Source organism: Oncorhynchus nerka, linkage group LG10 (assembly GCF_034236695.1).
Source record: "Oncorhynchus nerka isolate Pitt River linkage group LG10, Oner_Uvic_2.0, whole genome shotgun sequence".
Taxonomy (NCBI): domain Eukaryota; kingdom Metazoa; phylum Chordata; class Actinopteri; order Salmoniformes; family Salmonidae; genus Oncorhynchus; species Oncorhynchus nerka.
The window spans coordinates 102730733-102758232 of record NC_088405.1 but is presented as its reverse complement, the minus strand read 5'-3'; the positions used below and the strand labels follow the sequence as shown (position 1 = coordinate 102758232).

General features: G+C 48.8%; 1 protein-coding gene across 1 annotated transcript; it reads right to left on the bottom strand.

Moving 5' to 3' along the window:
- Positions 1 to 1605: 1605 nt before the first annotated feature.
- Positions 1606 to 24543, bottom strand: cfap68 (cilia and flagella associated protein 68). Its single transcript, XM_029644136.2, is given in 6 exon segments — positions 1606 to 2029; positions 2032 to 2082; positions 2250 to 2319; positions 16254 to 16485; positions 16821 to 16891; positions 24465 to 24543. Coding segments are annotated over 4 exon segments (468 nt in total). The 5' UTR covers positions 16482 to 16485; positions 16821 to 16891; positions 24465 to 24543; the 3' UTR covers positions 1606 to 1910.
- Positions 24544 to 27500: the final 2957 nt, after the last annotated feature.

The following is a 27500-nucleotide window of genomic DNA, read 5'->3' as shown; positions in this document are numbered from 1 at the left end:
CAGAGAGATGAACCTGGAGAAGAGTCCCCTAAGCAAGCTGGTCCTGGGGCTCTGTTCACAAACACAAACAGAAAGCCATCACTACAGAGAGATGAACCTGGAGAAGAGTCCCCAGAGCCATCACCTACAGAGAGATGAACCTGGAGAAGAGTCCCTAAGCAAGCTGGTCCTGGGGCTCTGTTCACAAACACAAACACACCCCACAGAGCCATCACCTACAGAGAGATGAACCTGGAGAAGAGAAGATCTGGTCCTGGGGCTCTGTTCACAAACACACCCCACAGAGCCATCACCTACAGAGAGATGAACCTGGAGAAGAGTCCCCTGAGCAAGCTGGTCCTGGGGCTCTGTTCACAAACACAAACAGACCCTACAGAGCCATCACCTACAGAGAGATGAACCTGGAGAAGAGTCCCCTAAGCAAGCTGGTCCTGGGGCTCTGTTCACAAACACACCCTACAGAGAGATGAACCTGGAGAAGAGTCCCGTAATGCAAGCTGGTCCGGTCGCTCTGTTCACAAACAGAAACACCCCCCTATCCACATCGATGGAACAGTAGTGGAGAGGGTAGTAAGTTTTAAGTTCCTCTGCGTACACATCACATACAAACTGAATAGGTCCACCCACACAGACAGCATCGTGAAGAAGGCGCAGCAGCGCCTCTTCAACCTCAGGAGGCTGAAGAAATTTGGCTTGTCACCAAAAGCACTCACAAACTTCTACAGATGCACAATCGAGAGCATCCTGTCGGGCTGTATAACCGCCTGGTACGGCAACTGCTCCGCCCACAACCGTAAGGCTCTCCAGAGGGTAGTGAGGTCTGCACAACGCATCACCGGGGGCAAACTACCTGCCCTCCAGGACACCTACACCACCCGATGTCACAGGAAGGCCATAAAGATCATCAAGGACAACAACCACCCGAGCCACTGCCTGTTCACCCCGCTATCATCCAGAAGGCGAGGTCAGTACAGGTGCATCAAAGCTGGGACCGAGAGACTGAAAAACAGCTTCTATCTCAAGGCCATCAGACTGTTAAACAGCCACCACTAACATTGAGTGGCTGCTGCCAACACACTGACTCAACTCCAGCTACTTTAATAATGGGAATTGATGGGAATGATGTAAAATACATCACTATCCACTTTAAACAATGCTACCTAATATAATGTTTACATACCCTACATCATTCATCTCATATGTATACGTATATACTGTACTCTATATCATCGACTGCATCCTTATGTAATACATGTATCACTAGCCACTTTAACTATGCCACTTTGTTTACATACTCATCTCATATGTATATACTGCACTCAATACCATCTACTGTATCTTGCCTATGCCGCTCTGTACCATCACTCATTCATATATCTTTATGTACATATTCTTTATCCCTTTACACTTGTGTCTATAAGGTAGTAGTTTTGGAATTGTTAGCTAGATTACTTGTTGGTTACTACTGCATTGTCGGAACTAGAAGCACAAGCATTTCGCTACACTCGCATTAACATCTGCTAACCATGTGTATGTGACAAATCAAATTCGAATTGCTTCCTACAGAGCCCCAACACAGCAACATAATTAGACCCAACCCAATCATGAGGAAAACAAAAAGAGATTTACTTGACACTGAAAGAATTCACAAAAAAAACTACAATGCTATTTGAGAGGGGAGAGGTGGAGAGAGAGACGGGAGGTGGAGAGAGAGACAGGTGGAGGTGGAGAGAGATAGACGGAGGGAGAGAGAGTGGGAGTGAGTGAGGGGACGAGGGAACAGGGGGAGTTGATCCAAAAGAACGTTTGGCTCCAAAGGCTGCAAATACAGTAAACACACACACACTGTAGTCCACATTCACTGATGCACTACTAAAAGTGAACCACTCTTATCAGTATTTATTGAGGGGTCAGAAGGATGCTGCTCTGTCTGCTGTGTTCTCCTGCTGTCCCCTGGCATCCTGCAGCATCACAGTCCCAGACGGGGTGGGGTGTGGTGTGTGTGTGACTGGTGTTGGTGTAGTCCCTCTTGGGGGAGGTCTAACTCCAGCTGCTGGCCCGGGAAACTCTTGGACTCCTTCACTGGAACACACACATGCATTATCAGTAATATGACAAAATACTATTAGCATCAGTAATATTATGACAAAATACTATTAGCATCAGCAATATTCAGTGATACTCAGTAGTACCAAGTAATATTCAGTAAAATTCTGTAATACTCAGTAATATGCAGTAGTATTATTCACAGCTGTAGATGGGTCTCTTCTCTTCACGGTTAAAGGAGGAGGAGTAGGTGGAGTCAAAGTAGTGAGAGAACTGTGAAAGAGAGGAATGGACAGATATCAGGGAGGTAGAAGAAATAAACACTATGGCCAGGGGTATGTGGACACCCCTTCAGTGACCGCCTGCAGGGAGAATCTTTGTAGCGGGGCAGGGGAAAAAGAGGGAGGAGCATCGGCCTAGTCACATTAGAATGGGTGGGAGATGAGGAAATGTTGGACAGGCAAGGAGCCATGACTGAGTCAAATAGGAATCCTGACTTAATGAAGTGGTGATTAAAGAGCTCAGCCATGTGCTTCTTGTCAGTAACAACATTAAAGGACATGGGCAGCTGTGAGGAGGGTTTATTCTCCAGGTCTTTAACCATATTCCAGAACTTCTTGGGGTGAGACCCACAGAGAGAGAACTGCTCCTTAAAGTAACTACCTTTGACCTTCCAGATAGCCTGAGTGCACTTATTTCTCATTTGCCTGAACGAGAGCCAGTCAGCCTGAGTATGCGTGGCTGAGCCTTTTGCCAAATGCGATTCTTGAGGTGGAGTAACTCTGCAAGATCACGGTCGAACCAGGGGCTGAACCTGTGTTTTTAATACTCATTTTCTTCATGGGGGCGTTTGTTAACAATACCACTGAAAATATCAAAAATGAAGGTCCAGGCGTCTTCGACAGAGGGGATCAAGCTGATTCTATACCAATTTACAGAGGCCAGTTCATGAAGGAAGTTTTTTACCAAACATCTATGACAAAATCAGGACAGGTTGTGTCACTGATCCACCATCACGAACACAGGCTGTAAAACAGTGATCACTAAGGTCATTACAGAAAACTCCAGACTGATACCTATCAGGAATATTTGTGAGGATAACGTCGAGGAGAGTAGCCTTTTCTGGGTGAGAGCTTAGGGCAGGTAGGGTACAGGCTGGGGCTGATGGAGGACGACAGCACCCAGCAACAGTCAACAAATAACTATTTGAAAGTTTAATGCTTAAAACCAGAAAATCAAATTGTTTGGGGACAGACTTGGTGGAGACAACCGAGCACTGAAGGTGATCCTTGGTAAAGATTACCACTCCACCACCTTTGGAAGATCCATCTTGCTGAAAAAGGTTTAACCAGAAAGGTCAACATCAGTATTCAAAACACTCTTCCTGAACCACGTCTCAGTAATGACCAACACATCTGGATTGGAGCTGTGAACCCACACTTTAAATTGATCCATTTTAGGTAATAAGGTTCTAGTGTTAACGTGCAGAAAACCCAGGCTTTTACGAGAGCAGAAATCAGTGAAGCAAATAGAGCACAAGTCAGAATTGGGGCTAGCAACAGATGGGCCAGGTGTACATACACATTCCCAGATATCATCAGCAACAGATGGGCCAGGGTGTACATACTCATTCCCAGATATCATCAGCAACAGATGGGCCAGGGTGTACATACACATTTCCAGATATCATCAGCAACAGATGGGCCAGGGTGTACATACACATTCCCAGATATCATCAGCAACAGATGGGCCAGGGTGTACATACACATTCCCAGATATCATCAGCAACAGATGGGCCAGTGTGTACATGCACATTCCCAGATATCATCAGCAACAGATGGGCCAGAGTGTACATACACATTCCCAGATATCATCAGCAACAGATGGGCCAGAGTGTACATACACATTCCCAGATATCATCAGCAACAGATGGGCCAGAGTGTACATACACATTCCCAGATATCATCAGCAACAGATGGGCCAGGGTGAGACAGGGTGAGGCAGGCCAGGGAGAGAGGTGAGTGTGGTGGAGGTAGCTGTACCAGACAGGGGGAGACAGGAGAGGGCAGATGGTGAACAGAGAGGTGAGTGTAGTGGGGGTACCTGCACCAGACAGGGGGAGACAGGCCAGGGAGAGAAGGGTGAGTGTGGTGGAGGTAGCTGTACCAGACAGGGGGAGGCAGGCCAGGGAGAGAGGTGAGTGTGGTGGAGGTAGCTGTACCAGACAGGGGGAGACAGGAGAGGGCAGTGAGTGAACAGAGAGGGGTGAGTGTGGTGGGGGTACCTGTACCAGACAGGGGGAGACAGGCCAGGGAGAGGGGTGAGTGTGGTGGGGGTACCTGTACCAGACAAGGGGAGACAGGCCAGGGAGAGAGGTGAGTGTGGTGGAGGTAGCTGTACCAGACAGGGGGAGGCAGGCCAGGGAGAGAGGTGAGTGTGGTGGAGGTAGCTGTACCAGACAGGGGGAGACAGGCCAGGGAGAGAGGTGAGTGTGGTGGAGGTAGCTGTACCAGACAGGGGGAGACAGGAGAGGGCAGTGAGTGAACAGAGAGGGGTGAGTGTGGTGGGGGTACCTGTGCCAGACAGGGGGAGACAGGCCAGGGAGAGAGGGGTGAGTGTGGTGGGGGTACCTGCCAGACAGGGGGAGACAGGCCAGGGAGAGGGGTGAGTGTGGTGGGGGTACCTGTACCAGACAGGGGGAGACAGGCCAGGGAGAGAGGGGTGAGTGTGGTGGGGGTACCTGTGCCAGACAGGGGGAGACAGGCCAGGGAGAGAGGGGTGAGTGTGGTGGGGGTACCTGTACCAGACAGGGGAGACAGGCCAGGGAGAGAGGGGTGAGTGTGGTGGGGTACCTGTGCCAGACAGGGGGAGACAGGAGAGGGCAGATGGTGAACAGAGGGGTGAGTGTGGTGGGGGTACCTGTGCCAGACAGGGGGGAGACAGGCCAGGGCAGATGGTGAACAGAGGGGTGTGGTGGGGGTACCTGTGCCAGACAGGGGGAGACAGGCCAGGGCAGATGGTGAACAGAGAGGTGAGTGTAGTGGGGGTACCTGTACCAGACAGGGGGAGACAGGCCAGGGAGAGAGGGGTGAGTGTGGTGGAGGTACCTGTACCAGACAGGGGGAGACAGGCCAGGGAGAGAGGGGTGAGTGTGGTGGAGGTACCTGCACCAGACAGGCCAGGGAGAGAGGGGGAAGTGTGGTGGAGGTACCTGCACCAGACAGGCCAGGGAGAGAGGGGTGAGTGTGGTGGAGTTACCTGCACCAGACAGGCCAGGGAGAGAGGGGTGAGTGTGGTGGAGGTACCTGTACCAGACAGGGGGAGACAGGCCAGGGAGAGAGGTGAGTGTGGTGGAGGTAGCTGTACCAGACAGGGGGAGACAGGCCAGGGAGAGAGGTGAGTGTGGTGGAGGTAGCTGTACCAGACAGGGGGAGACAGGAGAGGGCAGATGGTGAACAGAGAGGTGAGTGTAGTGGGGGTACCTGCACCAGACAGGGGGAGACAGGCCAGGGAGAGAGGGGTGAGTGTGGTGGAGGTAGCTGTACCAGACAGGGGGAGGCAGGCCAGGGAGAGGGGTGAGTGTGGTGGGGTACCTGTACCAGACAGGGGGAGACAGGAGGGCAGTGAGTGAACAGAGAGGGGTGAGTGTGGTGGGGGTACCTGTGCCAGACAGGGGGAGACAGGCCAGGGAGAGGGGTGAGTGTGGTGGGGGTACCTGTACCAGACAAGGGGAGACAGGCCAGGGAGAGAGGGGTGAGTGTGGTGGGGTAGCTGTACCAGACAGGGGAGGCAGGAGGGAGAGAGGTGAGTGTGGTGGGGTAGCTGTACCAGACAGGGGGAGACAGGCCAGGAGAGGGGTGAGTGTGGTGGAGGTAGCTGTACCAGACAGGGGAGACACAGGCCAGGGAGAGAGGGGTGAGTGTGGTGGGGGTACCTGTGCCAGACAGGGGGAGACAGGCCAGGGAGAGAGGGGTGAGTGTGGTGGGGGTACCTGTGCCAGACAGGGGGAGACAGGCCAGGGAGAGAGGGGTGAGTGTGGTGGGGGTACCTGTACCAGACAGGGGGAGACAGACCAGGGAGAGAGGGGTGAGTGTGGTGGGGGTACCTGCCAGACAAGACAGGGGAGAGGGGTGAGTGTGGTGGGGGTACCTGTGCCAGACAGGGGAGACAGGCCAGGGAGAGAGGGGTGAGTGTGGTGGGGGTACCTGTGCCAGACAGGGGAGACAGGAGAGGGCAGATGGTGAACAGAGAGGTGAGTGTGGTGGGGGTACCTGTGCCAGACAGGGGAGACAGGAGAGGGCAGATGGTGAACAGAGGGGTGAGTGTGGTGGGGGTACCTGTGCCAGACAGGGGAGACAGGCCAGGGCAGATGGTGAACAGAGAGGTGAGTGTAGTGGGGGTACCTGTACCAGACAGGGGGAGACAGGAGACAGGCCATGGGAGAGAGGGGTGAGTGTGGTGGAGGTACCTGTACCAGACAGGGGGAGACAGGCCAGGAGAGAGGGGTGAGTGTGGTGGAGGTACCTGCACCAGACAGGGGGAGACAGGCCAGGGAGAGAGGGGGAGTGTGGTGGAGGTACCTGCACCAGACAGGCCAGTGTGGTGGAGGAGACAGGCCAGGGAGAGGGGTGAGTGTGGTGGAGGTACCTGTACCAGACAGGGGGAGACAGGCCAGGGAGAGAGGTGAGTGTGGTGGAGGTAGCTGTACCAGACAGGGGAGACAGGCCAGGGAGAGAGGGGTGAGTGTGGTGGAGGTAGCTGTACCAGACAGGGGGACAGGAGAGGGCAGTGGAACAGAGAGGGTGAGTGTGGTGGGGGTACCTGTGCCAGACAGGGGAGACAGGCCAGGGAGAGGGGTGAGTGTGGTGGGGGTACCTGTGCCAGACAGGGGAGACAGGCCAGGGAGAGAGGGGTGAGTGTGGTGGGGTACCTGTACCAGACAGGGGAGACAGGCCAGGGAAAGAGGGGTGAGTGTGGTGGGGGTACCTGTGCCAGACAGGGGAGACAGGCCAGGGAGAGAGGGGTGAGTGTGGTGGGGTACCTGTACCAGACAGGGGGAGACAGGCCAGGGAGAGAGGGGTGAGTGTGGTGGGGGTACCTGTGCCAGACAGGGGGAGACAGGAGAGGGCAGATGGTGAACAGAGAGGTGAGTGTGGTGGGGGTACCTGTGCCAGACAGGGGGAGACAGGAGAGGGCAGATGGTGAACAGGGGTGAGTGTGGTGGGGGTACCTGTGCCAGACAGGGGAGACAGAGAGGGCAGATGGTGAACAGAGAGGTGAGTGTAGTGGGGGTACCTGTACCAGACAGGGGAGACAGGCCAGGGAGAGAGGGGTGAGTGTGGTGGAGGTACCTGTACCAGACAGGGGAGACAGGCCAGGGAGAGAGGGGTGAGTGTGGTAGAGGTAGCTGTACCAGACAGGCCAGGGAGAGAGGGGTGAGTGTGGTGGGGGTACCTGTACCAGACAGGGGGAGACAGGCCAGGAGAGAGGGGTGAGTGTGGTGGGGGTACCTGAACCAGACAGGGGGAGACAGGCCAGGGAGAGAGGGGTGAGTGTGGTGGAGGTACCTGCACCAGACAGGGGAGACAGGCCAGGGAGAGAGGGGTGAGTGTGGTGGGGGTACCTGTACCAGACAGGGGAGGCAGGCCAGGGAGAGAGGGGTGAGTGTGGTGGGGTACCTGTACCAGACAGGGGAGGCAGGCCAGGGAGAGAGGGGTGAGTGTGGTGGAGGTACCTGCACCAGACAGGGGAGACAGGCCAGGGAGAGAGGGGTGAGTGTGGTGGAGGTACCTGCACCAGACAGGGGGAGACAGGCCAGGGAGAGAGGGTGAGTGTGGTGGAGGTACCTGCACCAGACAGGGGAGACAGGCCAGGGAGAGGGGTGAGTGTGGTGGAGGTACCTGCACCAGACAGGGGAGACAGGCCAGGAGAGAGGGGTGAGTGTAGTGGGGTACCTGCACCAGACAGGGGGAGACAGGCCAGGGAGAGAGGGGTGAGTGTGGTGGAGGTACCTGCACCAGACAGGGGGAGACAGGCCAGGGAGAGAGGGGTGAGTGTGGTGGAGGTACCTGCACCAGACAGGGGGAGACAGGCCAGGGAGAGAGGGGTGAGTGTGGTAGAGGTACCTGCACCAGACAGGGGGAGACAGGCCAGGGAGAGAGGGGTGAGTGTGGTAGAGGTACCTGTACCAGACAGGGGGAGACAGGAGAGGGCAGTGAGTGAACAGAGAGAGGTGAGTGTGGTAGAGGTACCTGTACCAGACAGGGGGAGACAGGAGAGGGCAGATGGTGAACAGAGAGAGGTGAGTGTGGTAGAGGTACCTGTACCAGACAAGGGGAGACAGGAGAGGGCAGACAAGGTACATATCGCCAGATGGAATCCAAGCAGCAGTGTAGTAGGCAACGGGAGTAGGCGTCACACCCACTAGGGAGAATTACTTCTGGAGGCAGATCTCTTGTAGAAAATGCCAGTGGACGGTCTCTGAACAGTGGGAGAGGGCTTCAAGGCCTCTGGATTTGGGTGGGTAGCCTGTGAGACTCCTGACATTTGTTGTGCTCAAAGGCTTCGACACCTCTCACTTCACACCTCAGTACTAACTGAAGTTGTATCTGTTCTGTCTCAGTTCCATGTTGGATGGTGTCCTCAGGTCTCTGCTGTTTACAGGCCACAGCACCCTCTGTACAAACAAAAGGAATCCTTGGGAGTAGTAATCCTTCCAGGTAATTTTGTCTAAAATTAGTTTGTAGGTTTGGAGTATTGATCTGGAGTGAAGGTTATGCTGTATATGTCCCTGCCAAAAAAATCCAAGCTTATCTAACTCCAAATCTATCCTTTCGTAAAAAAACATGCAGCTGTGTCTCTCTCTCACTCCCCCTTCCTCTGTCTGTAGTGATTTTCACAATTTCACAATTAAACTTTTAACAAGGCACACCTGTTAATTCAAATGCATTCCAGGTGACTACCACATGAAGCTGGTTCAGAGAATGCAAAGCTGTCATCAAGGCAAAGGGTGGCTTTTGATTTGTTTTTGGTCACTACATGATACCACTACGTGTTATTTCATAGGTGGAGGTCTTCAGGATTATTCGACAATGTAGAAAATAGTAGAAATAAATAAAAACCCTTGAATGAGTAGGTGTATCCAAACTTTTGACTGGTACTGTATAAAATTGAGCACACAGACAGGCAATCTCCATAGACAAACATTCACCCCACATTCTGACGTTGCATTTTTGTCCCCCCCGTTTTAACATTACAATGTGATACAAAAAAGGATCTGCTTTCGGACCATGCGGACACCTCCGAGTGGTCGGGTGGGCTGTTTGGAGAAGTCCGTTGACTGGATTTAGGACCAAGGACACCACAGAGCAGGCTGACAGGCTGTGTGAAGGCAAAGCTTCTGGAAGGCTGGCTGGACCAGCACGGGAGAGTTGAGCATAGTTCAGTGTGTGTGTTGCACTCTTTCACCGAGTTGTAAAAGCAAGCAGAGCAGAAACTGGCTACTCTTTAGTTGACTGATGTAGCTGGCAAGGTAACTGCTGTTTAAAATAAGCATCATTTAACATTAGGCCGTCATTGAAAATAAGAATTGGTTCTTAACTGACTTGCCTAGTTAAATAAAGGTAAAATAAAATAAAAAAATAACATAAAAAAACAAAAGTAGTGTTTTTATTCACAGTGCTGAGCTAGTATTCTAACTGTCATGTAATGTTAGACAATGTTTCATACCCTCTCGAATGAGGTGAATGAATAAGCTACGCTAGCTAGTAGCTACCACAGCCAGGTCAGCTCTAGCCTCTAGATATCGGTCAGATAGCATTAATAGCCACGTCATATCACTAACAGCTGTTGTTTGTATGGACATTTTTTGTAGCCTTTTTTTTTACCCGTTTCAAAATATGTAATTGAACTTGACTAGCTTTCACCAGTTGATGTACCATTGGAGAGAGAGAGAGAGCTGGCCAAAAGTTTAACGTTAGCTATTCTTTTTTTGTTGACCTGAATTAAATGTTGCAAACATCAACCAAAAGATTGAAGATTGATATTCTGACATTTCTTCAGTGCAATGAGTTTTATTAGTCAGTATGGTAACATTATTGATCTGTCAGTTTCCCTAGCTAGTTCCCTACTTTTCACACCGACAGGACAACAGCTCTGACATAACAGGCCCATTTCTTCATCCCGTCCACATTTGCAGCTTTTCATACTGCACTCCTCCTTTCTGTCCGACTCCCATCCGCTACCGGTCCCAAACCCAACAACTGGTCCCAAACCCAACAACTGGTCCCAAACCCAACAACTGGTCCCAAACCCAACAACCGGTCCCAAACCCAACAACTGGTCCCAAACCCAACAACCGGTCCCAAACCCAACAACTGGTCCCAAACCCAAAAACTGGTCCCAAACCCAACAACCGGTCCCAAACCCAACAACTGGTCCCAAACCTAACAACTGGTCCCAAACCCAACAACTGGTCCCAAACCCAACAACTGGTCCCAAACCCAACAACTGGTCCCAAACCCAACAACTGGTCCCAAACCCAACAACCCAACAACTGGTCCCAAACCCAACAACCGGTCCCAAACCAAACAACTGGTCCCAAACCCAACAACTGGTCCCAAACCCAACAACTGGTCCCAAACCTAACAACTGGTCCCAAACCCAACAACTGGTCCCAAACCCAACAACTGGTCCCAAACCCAACAACTGGTCCCAAACCCAACAACTGGTCCCAAACCCAACTACCGGTCCCAAACCCAACAACTGGTCCCAAACCCAACTACCGGTCCCAAACCTAACAACTGGTCCCAAACCCAACAACTGGTCCCAAACCCAACAACCGGTCCCAAACCCAACAACTGGTCCCAAACCCAACAACCGGTCCCAAACCCAACAACCGGTCCCAAACCCAACAACTGGTCCCAAACCCAACAACCGGTCCCAAACCTAACAACTGGTCCCAAACCCAACAACTGGTTCCAAACCCAACCGCAGTCCAGCATTGTTATTGTAGGCTATGTGACGCAGCTCACCTGCCAGCCATGGTCCCAGCTCACCTGCCAGCCATGGTCCCAGCTCACCTGCCAGCCAGGGTCCCAGCTCACCTGCCAGCCATGGTCCCAGCTCACCTGCCAGCCATGGTCCCAGCTCACCTGCCAGCTATGGTCCCAGCTCACCTGCCAGCCATGGTCCCAGCTCACCTGCCAGCCATGGTCCCAGCTCACCTGCCAGCCATGGTCCCAGCTCACCTGCCAGCCATGGTCCCAGCTCACCTGCCAGCCAGGGTCCCAGCTCACCTGCCAGCCATGGTCCCAGCTCACCTGCCAGCCAGGGTCCCAGCTCACCTGCCAGCCAGGGTCCCAGCTCACCTGCCAGCCATGGTCCCAGCTCACCTGCCAGCCATGGTCCCAGCTCACCTGCCAGCCATGGTCCCAGCTCACCTGCCAGCCATGGTCCCAGCTCACCTGCCAGCCATGGTCCCAGCTCACCTGCCAGCCAGGGTCCCAGCTCACCTGCCAGCCATGTTCCCAGCAATTTTATGCCTTATTGTCAATATCAAATGTGCAAAAATAACTTCAGAAATAGTTTAAATTACCAGAGATTCTCACATGGTCCTTACATTGTAATAGAGGTGTCAGGTAGCCTAGTGGTTAGAGCGCTGGGCCAGTAACCAGCAGGTATCCTAGTGGTTAGAGCATTGGACCAGTAACCAGCAGGTAGACTAGTGGTTAGAGCGTTGGGTCAGTAACCAGCAGGTAGCCTAGTGGTTAGAGCGTTGGGTCAGTAACCAGCAGGTAGCCTAGTGGTTAGAGCATTGGACTAGTAACCAGCAGGTAGCCTAGTGGTTAGAGCATTGGACCAGTAACCAGCAGGTAGCCTAGTGGTTAGAGCATTGGGCCAGTAACCAGCAGGTAGGCTAGTGGTTAGAGCATTGGACCAGTAACCAGCAGGTAGCCTAGTGGTTAGAGCGCTGGGCCAGTAACCAGCAGGTAGTCTAGTGGTTAGAGCATTGGACCAGTAACCAGCAGGTAGACTAGTGGTTAGAGCGTTGGACTAGTAACCAGCAGGTAGCCTAGTGGTTAGAGCGTTGGGCCAGTAACCAGCAGGTAGCCTAGTGGTTAGAGCATTGGGCCAGTAAGCAGCAGGGAGCCTAGTGGTTAGAGCGTTGGACCAGTAACCAGCAGGTAGCCTAGTGGTTAGAGCATTGGACCAGTAACCAGCAGGTAGCTTAGTGGTTAGAGCATTGGGCCAGTAACCAGCAGGTAGGCTAGTGGTTAGAGCATTGGACCAGTAACCAGCAGGTAGCCTAGTGGTTAGAGCATTGGGTCAGTAACCAGCAGGTAGCCTAGTGGTTAGAGCATTGGGTCAGTAACCAGCAGGTAGCCTAGTGGTTAGAGCATTGGGCCAGTAACCAGCAGGTAGACTAGTGGTTAGAGCGTTGGACTAGTAACCAGCAGGTAGCCTAGTGGTTAGAGCGTTGGGCCAGTAACCAGCAGGTAGCCTAGTGGTTAGAGCATTGGGCCAGTAACTAGCAGGTAGCCTAGTGGTTAGAGCGTTGGACCAGTAACCAGCAGGTAGCCTAGTGGTTAGAGCGTTGGACCAGTAATCAGCAGGTAGTCTAGTGGTTAGAGCATTGGACCAGTAACCAGCAGGTAGCCTAGTGGTTAGAGCATTGGACCAGTAACCAGCAGGTAGACTAGTGGTTAGAGCGTTGGACTAGTAACCAGCAGGTAGCCTAGTGGTTAGAGCGTTGGACTAGTAACCAGCAGGTAGCCTAGTGGTTAGAGCGTTGGACCAGTAACCAGCAGGTAGACTAGTGGTTAGAGCGTTGGACCAGTAACCAGCAGGTAGACTAGTGGTTAGAGCGTTGGGCCAGTAACCAGCAGGTAGCCTAGTGGTTAGAGCATTGGGCCAGTAACCAGCAGGTAGCCTAGTGGTTAGAGCGTTGGGCCAGTAACCAGCAGGTAGACTAGTGGTTAGAGCATTGGGCAAGTAACTGAAAGGTTGCTGGATCGAATCCCTGAGCTGACAAGGTAAAACTCTGTTCTGCCTCCGAACAAGGCAGTTAACTCACTGTTCCCCTCTCATTGTAAATAACAATTTGTTCGTAACTGACTTGCCGAGTTAAATAAAGGTTCAATGAATAATAATTGTATTACAGGGCTATATCAGACAATATATTAGATGTAGTTTGAAGAGAGCAGAGTTGGAGAGACTTTCTCTTCAGCTTTTTTTATAGCCTACCTTTTGAGAATGGAAGATTACAGACAGGCCTAAATATTGATCACTCATATTTCTGGGCTATGTAGTAAACTATAGCCTAATCATAGTCCTATTTAGGAAGTCCATTTCCTTGGAAAGTTAACTGCCCCGTGCTTCTCCGCCCATGCATAGGCTATAACCTCCTCTAATTGAAAACACACCTGATCTCTCAGGTGTGGCTACTGAACTGGAAGCAGCAACAATGATGACATTAGAGTTTGAGTTTATTTTTTATTTTTACAGGGACAGTTGCACATTAATCAACGTTTCAGTAAAAGTGCCGGTTTTAGCCAGCCGGCTAATTTGATTTTTAGATTTGTTTTCAAACCTTTTCCACTGGTAGTTAAAAAATGAAAGGTGTGAAATGGGAAGGAAAATGTGTTGGGAGAAAATGTAGTTATTGACTGGACAGATGGGGGTTGCGCGTGCAGGCGGCTCGGACTGACTGGTCGGTCTGGCTGAAATTTGATATAAAGGATGTCTTAGTAAAGACAATCAAAATACTTTCTATTTTTTTAAAGAGTTTTTGTTCTAAATCGAGACGGCATATTGTATTGTGTAAAAATGCGGGAAATTAGCTTTAGACGCCCAAAATAATTTCTCCCCCAGACCCTCGCCAGGTTAAGTTCCCCCCACTAACCTGATTAGTCTAACTTGTAAAGGTAGGAGTCTGATGTGAAGGAAGGGGTCTAACCAAGGGGTCTAACCAAGGGTTCTAACCTGTGAAGGAAGGGGTCTAACCTGTGAAGGAAGGGGTCTAACCTGTGAAGGAAGGAGTCTAACCTGTGAAGGAAGGGGTCTAACCTGTGAAGGAAGGAGTCTAACCTGTGAAGGAAGGGGTCTAACCTGTGAAGGAAGGGGTCTAACCTGTGAAGGAAGGGGTCTAACCTGTGAAGGAAGGGGTCTAACCTGTGAAGGAAGGAGTCTAACCTGTGAAGGAAGGAGTCTAACCTGTGAAGGAAGGGGTCTAACCTGTGAAGGAAGGGGTCTAACCTGTGAAGGAAGGGGTCTAACCTGTGAAGGAAGGAGTCTAACCTGTGAAGGAAGGGGTCTAACCTGTGAAGGAAGGAGTCTAACCAAGGGGTCTAACCAAGGGGTCTAACCTGTGAAGGAAGGGGTCTAACCTGTGAAGGAAGGAGTCTAACCTGTGAAGGAAGGAGTCTAACCTGTGAAGGAAGGGGTCTAACCTGTAACCTGTGAAGGAAGGGGTCTAACCTGTGAAGGAAGGGGTCTAACCTGTGAAGGAAGGGGTCTAACCTGTGAAGGAAGGAGTCTAACCTGTGAAGGAAGGGGTCTAACCTGTGAAGGAAGGGGTCTAACCTGTGAAGGAAGGGGTCTAACCTGTGAAGGAAGGGGTCTAACCTGTGAAGGAAGGAGTCTAACCTGTGAAGGAAGGAGTCTAACCTGTGAAGGAAGGGGTCTAACCTGTGAAGGAAGGGGTCTAACCTGTGAAGGAAGGAGTCTAACCTGTGAAGGAAGGGGTCTAACCTGTGAAGGAAGGGGTCTAACCTGTGAAGGAAGGGGTCTAACCTGTGAAGGAAGGAGTCTAACCTGTGAAGGAAGGGGTCTAACCTGTGAAGGAAGGAGTCTAACCTGTGAAGGAAGGGGTCTAACCTGTGAAGGAAGGGGTCTAACCTGTGAAGGAAGGAGTCTAACCTGTGAAGGAAGGGGTCTAACCTGTGAAGGAAGGAGTCTAACCTGTGAAGGAAGGGGTCTAACCAAGGGGTCTAACCTGTGAAGGAAGGGGTATAACCTGTGAAGGAAGGGCTCTAACCTGTGAAGGAAGGAGTCTAACCAAGGGGTCTAACCAAGGGGTCTAACCTGTGAAGGAAGGGGTCTAACCTGTGAAGGAAGGAGTCTAACCTGTGAAGGAAGGAGTCTAACCTGTGAAGGAAGGGGTCTAACCTGTGAAGGAAGGGGTCTAACCTGTGAAGGAAGGGGTCTAACCTGTGAAGGAAGGGGACTAACCTGTGAAGGAAGGGGTCTAACCTGTGAAGGAAGGGGTCTAACCTGTGAAGGAAGGAGTCTAACCTGTGAAGGAAGGGGTCTAACCTGTGAAGGAAGGGGTCTAACCTGTGAAGGAAGGGGTCTAACCTGTGAAGGAAGGGGTCTAACCTGTGAAGGAAGGAGTCTAACCTGTGAAGGAAGGAGTCTAACCTGTGAAGGAAGGAGTCTAACCTGTGAAGGAAGGGGTCTAACCTGTGAAGGAAGGAGTCTAACCTGTGAAGGAAGGGGTCTAACCTGTGAAGAAGGGGTCTAACCTGTGAAGGAAGGAGTCTAACCTGTGAAGGAAGGGGTCTAACCTGTGAAGGAAGGAGTCTAACCTGTGAAGGAAGGGGTCTAACCAAGGGGTCTAACCTGTGAAGGAAGGGGTCTAACCTGTGAAGGAAGGGGTCTAACCTGTGAAGGAAGGAATCTAACCTGTGAAGGAAGGGGTCTAACCTGTGAAGGAAGGGGTCTAACCTGTGAAGGAAGGGCTCTAACCTGTGAAGGAAGGGGTCTAACCTGTGAAGGAAGGAGTCTAACCTGTGAAGGAAGGAGTCTAACCTGTGAAGGAAGGGTCTAACCTGTGAAGGAAGGGGTCTAACCTGTGAAGGAAGGGGTCTAACCTGTGAAGGAAGGGGTCTAACCTGTGAAGGAAGGAGTCTAACCTGTGAAGGAAGGGGTCTAACCTGTGAAGGAAGGAGTCTAACCTGTGAAGGAAGGAGTCTAACCTGTGAAGGACGGGGTCTAACCTGTGAAGGAAGGGGTCTAACCTGTGAAGGAAGGGGTCTAACCTGTGAAGGAAGGGGTCTAACCTGTGAAGGAAGGAGTCTAACCTGTGAAGGAAGGAGTCTAACCTGTGAAGGAAGGGGTCTAACCTGTGAAGGAAGGGGTCTAACCTGTGAAGGAAGGGGTCTAACCTGTGAAGGAAGGGGTCTAACCTGTGAAGGAAGGGATCTAACCTGTGAAGGAAGGGGTCTGGCTTTCCGGTATTGAGTGATGTCTTTTTGTTGTTCGACCCAGTTACCGATCAGAGTCCTGGTACCATATCCGTCCTCGCTGGTTCCGCAGCGCCAGCCGTACTGACGGAACTTGTCCTCCGGCCGAGCGTCGCTCCATACCTCACTCTGCCCAGACGCACGCAGCATGTAGTGGAACGGAGGAGAGGTGAAGGTCCATGGGAACGGCATCCTGCTGCGAGGGAGACAAGGGTAGTAAATGAGTGAGTGAATACAATAATTTTTTGCCTAAAAATACGCAAATCAGTTATATAACATATTGCCCATTATGGTTGTGAGGTCTGGTTGTGAGGTTCACTCACCAACCAAGAATTCACAAAATGGGACAAACACCAAATTGAGGCTGCATGCAGAATTCTGCAAAACCATCCTCCGTTTACAATGTAAAACACCAAATATTGCATTCAGAGCAGAATTCCCACTAATTATAAAAATCCAGAACAGAGACATTAAATTCTACAATTACATAAAAGGATGCGATTCTCAAACCTTTCCTAACAAAGCACTCACCTACAGAGAGAGGTGAACCTGGAGAAGAGTCCCCTCAGCCAGCTGGTTCTGAGGCTCTGTACACAAACAGACTCCACAGAGCCCCAGGACAGCAACATAATTAGACCCAACCAAATTATGAGAAAACGTAAGCATTTCAACCTGGCTATATGGTCTCACTCTCAGTAGCTGATGTGAGTAAGACTTTTAATCCACTGAGAGACCAGCAAAAATGGACTTTTCATTTATCTGCATGTTCAGGCCTTATGGTAAAACACTTCATTGTGAGGCTAAATATGTTATTTTCAGGACACCAGGGCTACAAGTAGAACACAACATTTCACATAAACAGTTGCATTCATGAGTTTTATTGGCAAATATCAATATATACTGTATAGGGAGCAGCATTTTCACTTTTGGATAAATAGCGTGCACAATTTCAACTTCCTGCTACTCATGCCAAGAGTAATATATCATTAGTAGATTTGGATGGAAAACACTGACGTTTCTAAAACAGTTTGAATCATGTCTGTAAGTTGGGTTGGAGCGAGCGGTTGCATCCGCACTTGGGTCCGCAGGTAGTATAACTTTTCATTACATTTCATTACATTTCATTATAGTACAACGGTTTGATTTGTCTAATCTTAGCAATTTCTTCTTAGCTAGCTACATAGCCGTCTTTGTATCAAAGATAATTGCGTAATTATCGTATTTTTGTCGTCCTAACGTAGTCTACACTGCTATCTGCCCAGCAGCTAGCCAGCTAGCCAGCTAGCAAACGTCCACCGTCTACCGAATAGCAGCACTGTAAAAACTATTACACTCAACTGAACGACTTGATTAGTGTAGTGTTAGCTAGCTACATAGTTGTCTTTGCTGTCTTCGTATCCAAGATAATTGAATAGTTTAGAGTGTGTAGTCTTAGAGTGATTATCTTAATTTACCGAGGTTAGCTAGCCAGCTATTCGTCGTCCTTAACGTAGGAGACACTGCTAGCTAGCCAACAGCTAGCCAACGTCTACCGAATAGAACTTCCTCACTCAACAACCCGGTCGCATTCCGCTTCGCTCCACAGGTAGTATCACATTTTCATTTCATTTCATTACAGTACAACGGTTTGATTTGTTTGATCGTAGCTAGCTACATAGCTAGCTACATAGCCGTCTTTGTATCAAAGATAATTGTGTAGTCTAGAGCGATTTTCTAGGTTAGCTAGCCAGCTATTGTCGTTCTTTTAACGCAACGTAACGTAATCAACACTGCTAGCTAGCCAGCTAGCCCCCGAATAGCAGCACTGTAGAAACTATCGCACTCAACGGAACGACTTGATTAGTGTAGTGTCAACAACGCAGCCACTGCCAGCTAGCCTACAAAGTCAACAACGCAGCCACTGCCAGCTAGCCTACTTCAGCAGTACTGTATCATTTTAATCATTTTAGTCAATAAGATTCTTGCTACGTAAGCTTAACTCTCTGAACATTCGAGACGTGTAGTCCACTTGTCATTCCAATCTCCTTTGCATTAGCGTAGCCTCTTCTGTAGCCTGTCAACTATGTGTCTGTCTATCCCTGTTCTCTCCTCTCTGCACAGACCACACAAACGCTCCACACCGCGTGGCCGCGGCCACCCTAATCTGGTGGTCCCAGCGCGCACGACCCACGTGGAGTTCCAGGTCTCCGGTAGCCTCTGGAACTGCCGATCTGCGGCCAACAAGGCAGAGTTCATCTCAGCCTATGCCTCCCTCCAGTCCCTCGACTTCTTGGCACTGACGGAAACATGGATCACCACAGATAACACTGCTACTCCTACTGCTCTCTCTTCGTCCGCCCACGTGTTCTCGCACACCCGAGAGCTTCTGGTCAGCGGGGTGGTGGCACCGGGATCCTCATCTCTCCCAAGTGGTCATTCTCTCTTTCTCCCCTTACCCATCTGTCTATCGCCTCCTTTGAATTCCATGCGGTCACAGTTACCAGCCCTTTCAAGCTTAACATCCTTATCATTTATCGCCCTCCAGGTTCCCTCGGAGAGTTCATCAATGAGCTTGATGCCTTGATAAGCTCCTTTCCTGAGGACGGCTCACCTCTCACAGTTCTGGGCGACTTTAACCTCCCACGTCTACCTTTGACTCATTCCTCTCTGCCTCCTTCTTTCCACTCCTCTCCTCTTTTGACCTCACCCTCTCACCTTCCCCCTACTCACAAGGCAGGAAATACGCTCGACCTCATCTTTACTAGATGCTGTTCTTCCACTAACCTCATTGCAACTCCCCTCCAAGTCTCCGACCACTACCTTGTATCCTTTTCCCTCTCGCTCTCATCCAACACTTCCCACACTGCCCCTACTCGGATGGTATCGCGCCGTCCCAACCTTCGCTCTCTCTCCCCCGCTACTCTCTCCTCTTCCATCCTATCATCTCTTCCCTCTGCTCAAACCTTCTCCAACCTATCTCCTGATTCTGCCTCCTCAACCCTCCTCTCCTCCCTTTCTGCATCCTTTGACTCTCTATGTCCCCTATCCTCCAGGCCGGCTCGGTCCTCCCCTCCCGCTCCGTGGCTCGACGACTCATTGCGAGCTCACAGAACAGGGCTCCGGGCAGCCGAGTGGAAATGGAGGAAAACTCGCCTCCCTGCGGACCTGGCATCCTTTCACTCCCTCCTCTCTACATTTTCCTCTTCTGTCTCTGCTGCTAAAGCCACTTTCTACCACTCTAAATTCCAAGCATCTGCCTCTAACCCTAGGAAGCTCTTTGCCACCTTCTCCTCCCTCCTCCTGAATCCTCCTCCCCCTCCCCCTCCTCCCCTCTCTGCAGATGACTTCGTCAACCATTTTGAAAAGAAGGTCGACGACATCCGATCCTCGTTTGCTAAGTCAAACGACACCGCTGGTTCTGCTCACACTGCCCTACCCTGTGCTCTGACCTCTTTCTCCCCTCTCTCTCCAGATGAAATCTCGCGTCTTGTGACGGCCGGCCGCCCAACAACCTGCCCGCTTGACCCTATCCCCTCCTCTCTTCTCCAGACCATTTCCGGAGACCTTCTCCCTTACCTCACCTCGCTCATCAACTCATCCCTGATCGCTGGCTACGTCCCTTCCGTCTTCAAGAGAGCGAGAGTTGCACCCCTTCTGAAAAAACCTACACTCGATCCCTCCGATGTCAACAACTACAGACCAGTATCCCTTCTTTCTTTTCTCTCCAAAACTCTTGAACGTGCCGTCCTTGGCCAACTCTCCCGCTATCTCTCTCAGAATGACCTTCTTGATCCAAATCAGTCAGGTTTCAAGACTAGTCATTCAACTGAGACTGCTCTTCTCTGTATCACGGAGGCGCTCCGCACTGCTAAAGCTAACTCTCTCTCCTCTGCTCTCATCCTTCTAGACCTATCGGCTGCCTTCGATACTGTGAACCATCAGATCCTCCTCTCCACCCTCTCCGAGTTGGGCATCTCCGGCGCGGCCCACGCTTGGATTGCGTCCTACCTGACAGGTCGCTCCTACCAGGTGGCGTGGCGAGAATCTGTCTCCTCACCACGCGCTCTCACCACTGGCGTCCCCCAGGGCTCTGTTCTAGGCCCTCTCCTATTCTCGCTATACACCAAGTCACTTGGCTCTGTCATAACCTCACATGGTCTCTCCTATCATTGCTATGCAGACGACACACAATTAATCTTCTCCTTTCCCCCTTCTGACGACCAGGTGGCGAATCGCATCTCTGCATGTCTGGCAGACATATCAGTGTGGATGACGGATCACCACCTCAAGCTGAACCTCGGCAAGACGGAGCTGCTCTTCCTCCCGGGGAAGGACTGCCCGTTCCATGATCTCGCCATCACGGTTGACAACTCCATTGTGTCCTCCTCCCAGAGCGCTAAGAACCTTGGCGTGATCCTGGACAACACCCTGTCGTTCTCAACTAACATCAAGGCGGTGGCCCGTTCCTGTAGGTTCATGCTCTACAACATCCGCAGAGTACGACCCTGCCTCACACAGGAAGCGGCGCAGGTCCTAATCCAGGCACTTGTCATCTCCCGTCTGGATTACTGCAACTCGCTGTTGGCTGGGCTCCCTGCCTGTGCCATTAAACCCCTACAACTCATCCAGAACGCCGCAGCCCGTCTGGTGTTCAACCTTCCCAAGTTCTCTCACGTCACCCCGCTCCTCCGCTCTCTCCACTGGCTTCCAGTTGAAGCTCGCATCCGCTACAAGACCATGGTGCTTGCCTACGGAGCTGTGAGGGGAACGGCACCTCAGTACCTCCAGGCTCTGATCAGGCCCTACACCCAAACAAGGGCACTGCGTTCATCCACCTCTGGCCTGCTCGCCTCCCTACCACTGAGGAAGTACAGTTCCCGCTCAGCCCAGTCAAAACTGTTCGCTGCTCTGGCCCCCCAATGGTGGAACAAACTCCCTCACGACGCCAGGACAGCGGAGTCAATCACCACCTTCCGGAGACACCTGAAACCCCACCTCTTCAAGGAATACCTAGGATAGGATAAAGTAATCCTTCTCACCCCCACCCCCCTTAAAAGATTTAGATGCACTATTGTAAATTGGCTGTTCCACTGGATGTCATAAGGTGAACGCACCAATTTGTAAGTCGCTCTGGATAAGAGCGTCTGCTAAATGACTAATTAAATGTAAATGTAAATGTAAATGTAAGTATAACAGAACTTATGTAGCAGGCAAAACCCTGAGGACTAACCGTTCAGAATGTTTTTTTTAGGTCTCTGTTCAGTGGGTTCTTATTGGCAAACGATATTTCTTAGGAACTTGTTTTCAGTTACTACCACTTCCACTGGATGTCACCAGTGTTTGGAATTTGGTTGAGGTTATTCATTTGTGCAATGAAGAAGTGGGGCCAACTAGGAATTGCGTAACACTGTTGAGAGTTGCGCAAGACTTGAAAAGTAGCTTGCTTGGTTGTTTTCCTGTATTGAACACAGACCCGTCTTCAATTTGATCGATTAACATTAAAAAATACCTAAAGTTGTATTACAAAAGTAGTTTGAAATATTTTGGCAAAGTTTATTGGCAACTTTTGAAATATTTTGTAGTGACGTTGTGCATTTTGGAAGCTGTTTTTTTCTGGACCAAAGCGCCAAATAAATGGACATTTTGGATATATATTGTAACGCTTTTGATTTGAGGTTATTATTTATAGGGGTGCCAGGTAGGTTGTGCCTACCAGAGAAAACATTGGTTTCTCCTTTTGGTTTGGGAGGGAATGAGTCCCATCTGGTCCGTCAAGTCTACACCAATACAAAGGACTTATGTAAAAGTCCAATTACCCAACTTATTGTGGGAAGCTTGTGGAAGGCTACCAAAAATGTTTGACCCAAGTTAAACAATTTAAAGGCAATGCTACCAAATTCAAAGTTATTAATTTACATAAAGCCATTGGTGAGGCAGCTGAGAAAGTGTATTTTTTCTGCAATTCCTTAGATCAGTCTCAAACCTGTCCCACCTATCCCATGCAGTTCAAACCACAATTGAAAAATAAAACAAAATGTGGCTTGTTAAGTGTTCTGCCTTACAATAATACATATTGTAGAAAAGGCCCATGGAGTTGGTGGAATACTCCTTTAATTCATTGCCATTTACTCAGCTGGGCCAGGGGCGCTTTAATTAGGTCAGGTGGAAATGTCCGACAGATCTCAACTCCATAAAAGGAGGAAATTGCCATCGCCTGATCTCGCTGCTTTCTCTTCCTTAACTCCATCTCACCCAGAAGTTCTGTGCGTCCATGAATCCACGTAAGTCCACCGACTCTGTTACCTTTCATGTTACCTTTCTGAATTATCTGTGGCGATCGGGAGAGTGGGCCATTCAGTTACTGTTAATAGTTATCACCGCGGAGCGCAGCTTGGAGCGCAGCTTCAAACATATTGTGTAATGTGAATTGTCAATGATCACGGCCCTACGGATCCCCATAGGCCAATTACACAATCGATATGGTTCATGTGTATTGAAATTAATTATATGGACACATGAAGACTGTTGAAAGCGTGAAATGAGAAACGTCATTGTTTGCTAACTGATTGACTTTGATCATGGGGATTATAGATTGTATTGTATTCACTGTTTTGTATTCTCATGATTTATGATAAATAGTTGTGAGCCTAAATGACTCGCGGATGATTACTATTGACTTCTTAATGAACTGGACTATTGAATTCCCTAATTTATGTTAATAATGACTGATATGATTTGATCTTTGATTATGAATTTGATTGTATACATGTTATTTGTTTCCTTTGTGATGCAGCACAGACTACCCAGTAAATATACCACTTTATGGTTAAAGGAATTCCTGCCTCAGTCTCATCCATTCCTCTGTCACCTGACACGTGACCACCTGTTCACCTTCACTGTCAGTCATCCTACCTGTCCAGCTACCCACACAGATTCCACTAATCTTTCACATATAATAACTAATAAAATGCTATTTAGTACTACAATGATGTTAACTAACATTATATGATTACTAAAATAGTTTCTAATAGTGTTCTAGTCCACCCTACCCTAGAATTAGGGTTAAGGGTAAAATAGGTTATAGGTAGGGTTAGAGTTTCTGTATAGCCCTTTGTGACATCTGCTGATGTAAAAAGGGCTTTATAAATACATTTGATTATTAGGTTTAGGGTTTTTAAGGCCTTCTCTGGTTACTTCATACCTCATTTGCGACTAGGCTCATAATCTGAAGTAGAAACTGCGTCAGATCTACAAATCAATGAGCTAGACCTATCCATTTTGCTTACAACGCAATGAACCTGCACAGTATTCGCTCAATTCGCCGCCTACCAACAACGATTTCGACGCATATCAAATTATCCATCGGCCATTTAGAAACAACAAATCGTCAGTGTATTTCTTAATTAAAAAATGTCATCTGGCTGTTTAAATCGGCCACATCTTGAAAAAGAGGACAGGGACATAGGTTTTCTTTAGGTTTAGACATTTTTCTGAAATAAAATATGGTTAACTATGACCAAAAAATGTTTACCGTTTGAACACTTTGCGCCAGCCATCGATAGATATGTTGGTCAACACAACGTGTACCCAGGTGAACAATGAGTTTGCGCATCAAGTAGCTGTAACCCTGTTAATGATACGTTAGATGAAGTAATCCTACGAGTTGAAGGTGTCCGGTTATCGCGAAGCGGGCATTGTGACGCAGAACAATGACCTGGGAAAAGAGCGTTCTGAAGGCAGTTGGTTCCACGGAGTTCAATTACAACTAATAGGGAGCTGGCAGTTTGAATAATGCCATAAAACAAGTCCTGTTTTTCCGCAGCTACTTCAAAACTACACCAAGCAGCTGGGACATATTGTAATTTTATGAAACGGGGCTCCACGGCAGATGCAATGAACTAGTTATCAGAAAAAAGCGTTGTTTTAAAGTGTCCAGCCTAATCATATCTAAATATCCTACTAACAAATAGCCTTGCTGTAATTAACATCTCAATGGCAAGGAGAACAAGAGTGCACGATCACACACACACGCAGGCCCCGGTAGAAACTGGACCATATTTTCCAAACAGTAAACCTAATTTCCACCCAGGAATGTGTAAATGTACCTTTTGATCGGGATAAACGGTACAACGTGATGTATTTAGTTGGAAATGGGCTGAAGTAAATATCTGCATTTCTACCTACAATACTTCTTACCTGCTGACAGCGTGAACTGGACAGAACTCCTGCACGCTCCTTTATTGTCAAGCGTTTCCTTGGCGATGTGACACAACCAGCCGTCCACATAAACCCTATGGGTGCCTTCGTAAATTTACAGTTAAAAATGTAAAAATTATTTTATTTTTTATTTCATTAACAACAAATCAAGATTACAATATATACAGTTAAATATATATTTTTTATTAAAAAAAAAAACATATATACATACACACATTCCTAAGACCTTTCTCACTTGGAAATCAGTATTAATAATAAGTATTATAACGAGCCTGGGTTTATAGGCGCGGATATCGAGCATACTTTTGGGGCACATTCGATAGCGCGCCGGACATCGGTCTACCTGCTCCCTGCCTGTTTCATTACATTGGTCTCAGAAGTGACCTTGCATCCACGAACATGCATGTCCTCTGCCGGTGAGCGCGTTCCTATAAGACGTTGAGTCACAAACTAGCGCAAGGACGCCCTCTGAAAGGAGAGAGTTGTGTAACGATCCTGGGTTTAAAAGCGCATATATCGTCGACTCTGCGGCTTAAGCACGCTTTATATCCTTGTCGCAGTCGATAACGCGCTGAACTTCGGAATAGAAGGTTGAGGGTTCGAGATCTGCTCCCTGCCAGTTTCATTACAGTAATAAGTATTAATACACGAATAGAAAAATAAGAGTTAATTCACTCTGGCTATCAACTCCGATTTCAGAGCACTCTCGACTGAGTGTGCCAGAGACATAACTGAGGAATTTAACACTCAACACATGTTGAATATGATGTCAGTAAATGATGGCAAAAAAAGTGTAATTCAAATCAAATCTATTTATATAGCCCTTCGTATAGCCCTTCAAATTTATTTACATCAGCTGATATCTCAAAGTGCTGTACAGAAACCCAGCCTAAAACCCCAAACAGCAAGCAATGCAGGTGTAGAAGCACGGTGGCTAGGAAAAACTCCCTAGAAAGGCCAAAACCTAGGAAGAAACCTAGAGAGGAACCAGGCTATGTGGGGTGGCCAGTCCTCTTCTGGCTGTGCCGGGTGGAGATTATAACAGAACATGACCAAGATGTTCAAATGTTCATAAATGACCAGCATGGTCGAATAATAAGGCAGAACAGTTGAAACTGGAGCAGCAGCATGGCCAGGTGGACTGGGGACAGCAAGGAGTCATCATGTCAGGTAGTCCTGGGGCATGGTCCTAGGGCTCAGGTCCTGAAACTGGAACAGCAGCATGGCCAGGTGGACTGGGGAAAGAAAGAAAAGGAGTCCTGGGGAGAATTAGAGAACGCACACTTAGATTCACACAGGACACCGAATAGGACAGGAGAAGTACTCCAGATATAACAAACTGACCCCAGCCCCCCGACACAAACTACTGCAGCATAAATACTGGAGGCTGAGACAGGAGGGGTCAGGAGACACTGTGGCCCCATAATTAAATTGTTGACAGCAGCACAGTTACAGTCACCAACGCCATAGATAACATGAAAACATCCTAACCAGCTCTGCTAGGCCAGTAAAATGTTCAGAGTGAGATGCTCTTTCATTTGTGTCTGGAAGTAGCTAGCAAGCCAGCCAACTTTAGCCATTTTTTTCTCTTTTTAAATCAACAACAAATCAATACAAAAAGTACATGGGGAACACAAGTGTATATACAGTTGAAGTCGGAAGTTTAGATACACCTTAGCCAAATACATTTAAACTCAGTTTTTCACCATTTCTGTCTTTTAATCCCAGTAAAAAAATTCCCTGTTTTAGGTCAGTTAGGATCACTTTATTTTAAGAATGTGAAATGTCAGAATAATAGTAGAGAGAATGATTGATTTATTTCAGCTTTTATTTCTTTCATCAAATTCCCAGTGGGTCAGACGTTTACATACACTCAATTAGTATTTGGTAGTGCGCCTTAAAATTGTTTAACTTCGGTCAAACGTTTCAGGTTGCCTTTCACAAGCTTTCCACAATAAGTATAGGTGAATTATTGCCCATTCCTTCTGACAGAGCTGGTGTAACTGAGTCAGGTTTATAGGCCTCCTTGCTTGCACACGCTTTGTGATGGCCACTTCAATACCTTGACTTTGTTGTCCTTATGCCATTTTGCCAGAATTTTGGAAGTATGCTTGGGGTCATTTTATTTATTTATTTTACCTTTATTTAACCAGGTAGGCTAGTTGAGAACAAGTTCTCATTTGCAACTGTGACCTGGCCAAGAAAAAGCATAGCAATTCGACACAAACAACAACAGTTACACATGGAATAAACAACAACACTGAGTTACACATGGAGTAAACAACAACACTGAGTTACACATGGAGTAAACAAAACAGTCAATAATACAGTAAAAAAGAAAACAAAAAGTCTATATACAGTGAGTGACAATGAGGTGTGTTAAGGCAATACATAGGCCATGGTGGCGAAGTAATTACAATATAGCAATTAAACACTGGAATGGTAGATGTGCAGAAGAGGAATGTGTAAGTAGAGATACTGGGGAGCAAGATAAATAAATAAATACAGTATGGGGATGAGGTAGGTAGATAGATGGGCTGTTTACAGATGGGCTATGTACAGGTGCAGTGATCTGTGAGCTAGCTAGCTGCGATGATCCTGAGTTAAGGTTAATTCTAAAAAAATCTAATTTGATTTGTCACATACACATGGTTAGCAGATGTTAATGCGAGTGTAGCGAAATGCTTGTGCTTATAGTTCCGACTGTAACGTCGTTCTTCGTTTGTAGAAAGAGAGTCGGACCGAAATGCAGCGTGTAGGTTACTCATGTGCTTTAATAAAGGAAATAGCGATACATGAAATAACTGTGATACAAAACAACAGACGGAACGTGAAACTATACAGCCTATCTGGTGAATACACAAAGACGGGTACAATCACCCACGAAATACAACGTGAACACAGGCTACCTAAATACGGTTCCCAATCCGAGACAACGAGAAGCACCTGACTCTTAATTGAGAACCGCCTCAGGCAGCCCAGCCTAACAACACCCCTACTCAACCGCAATCCCAA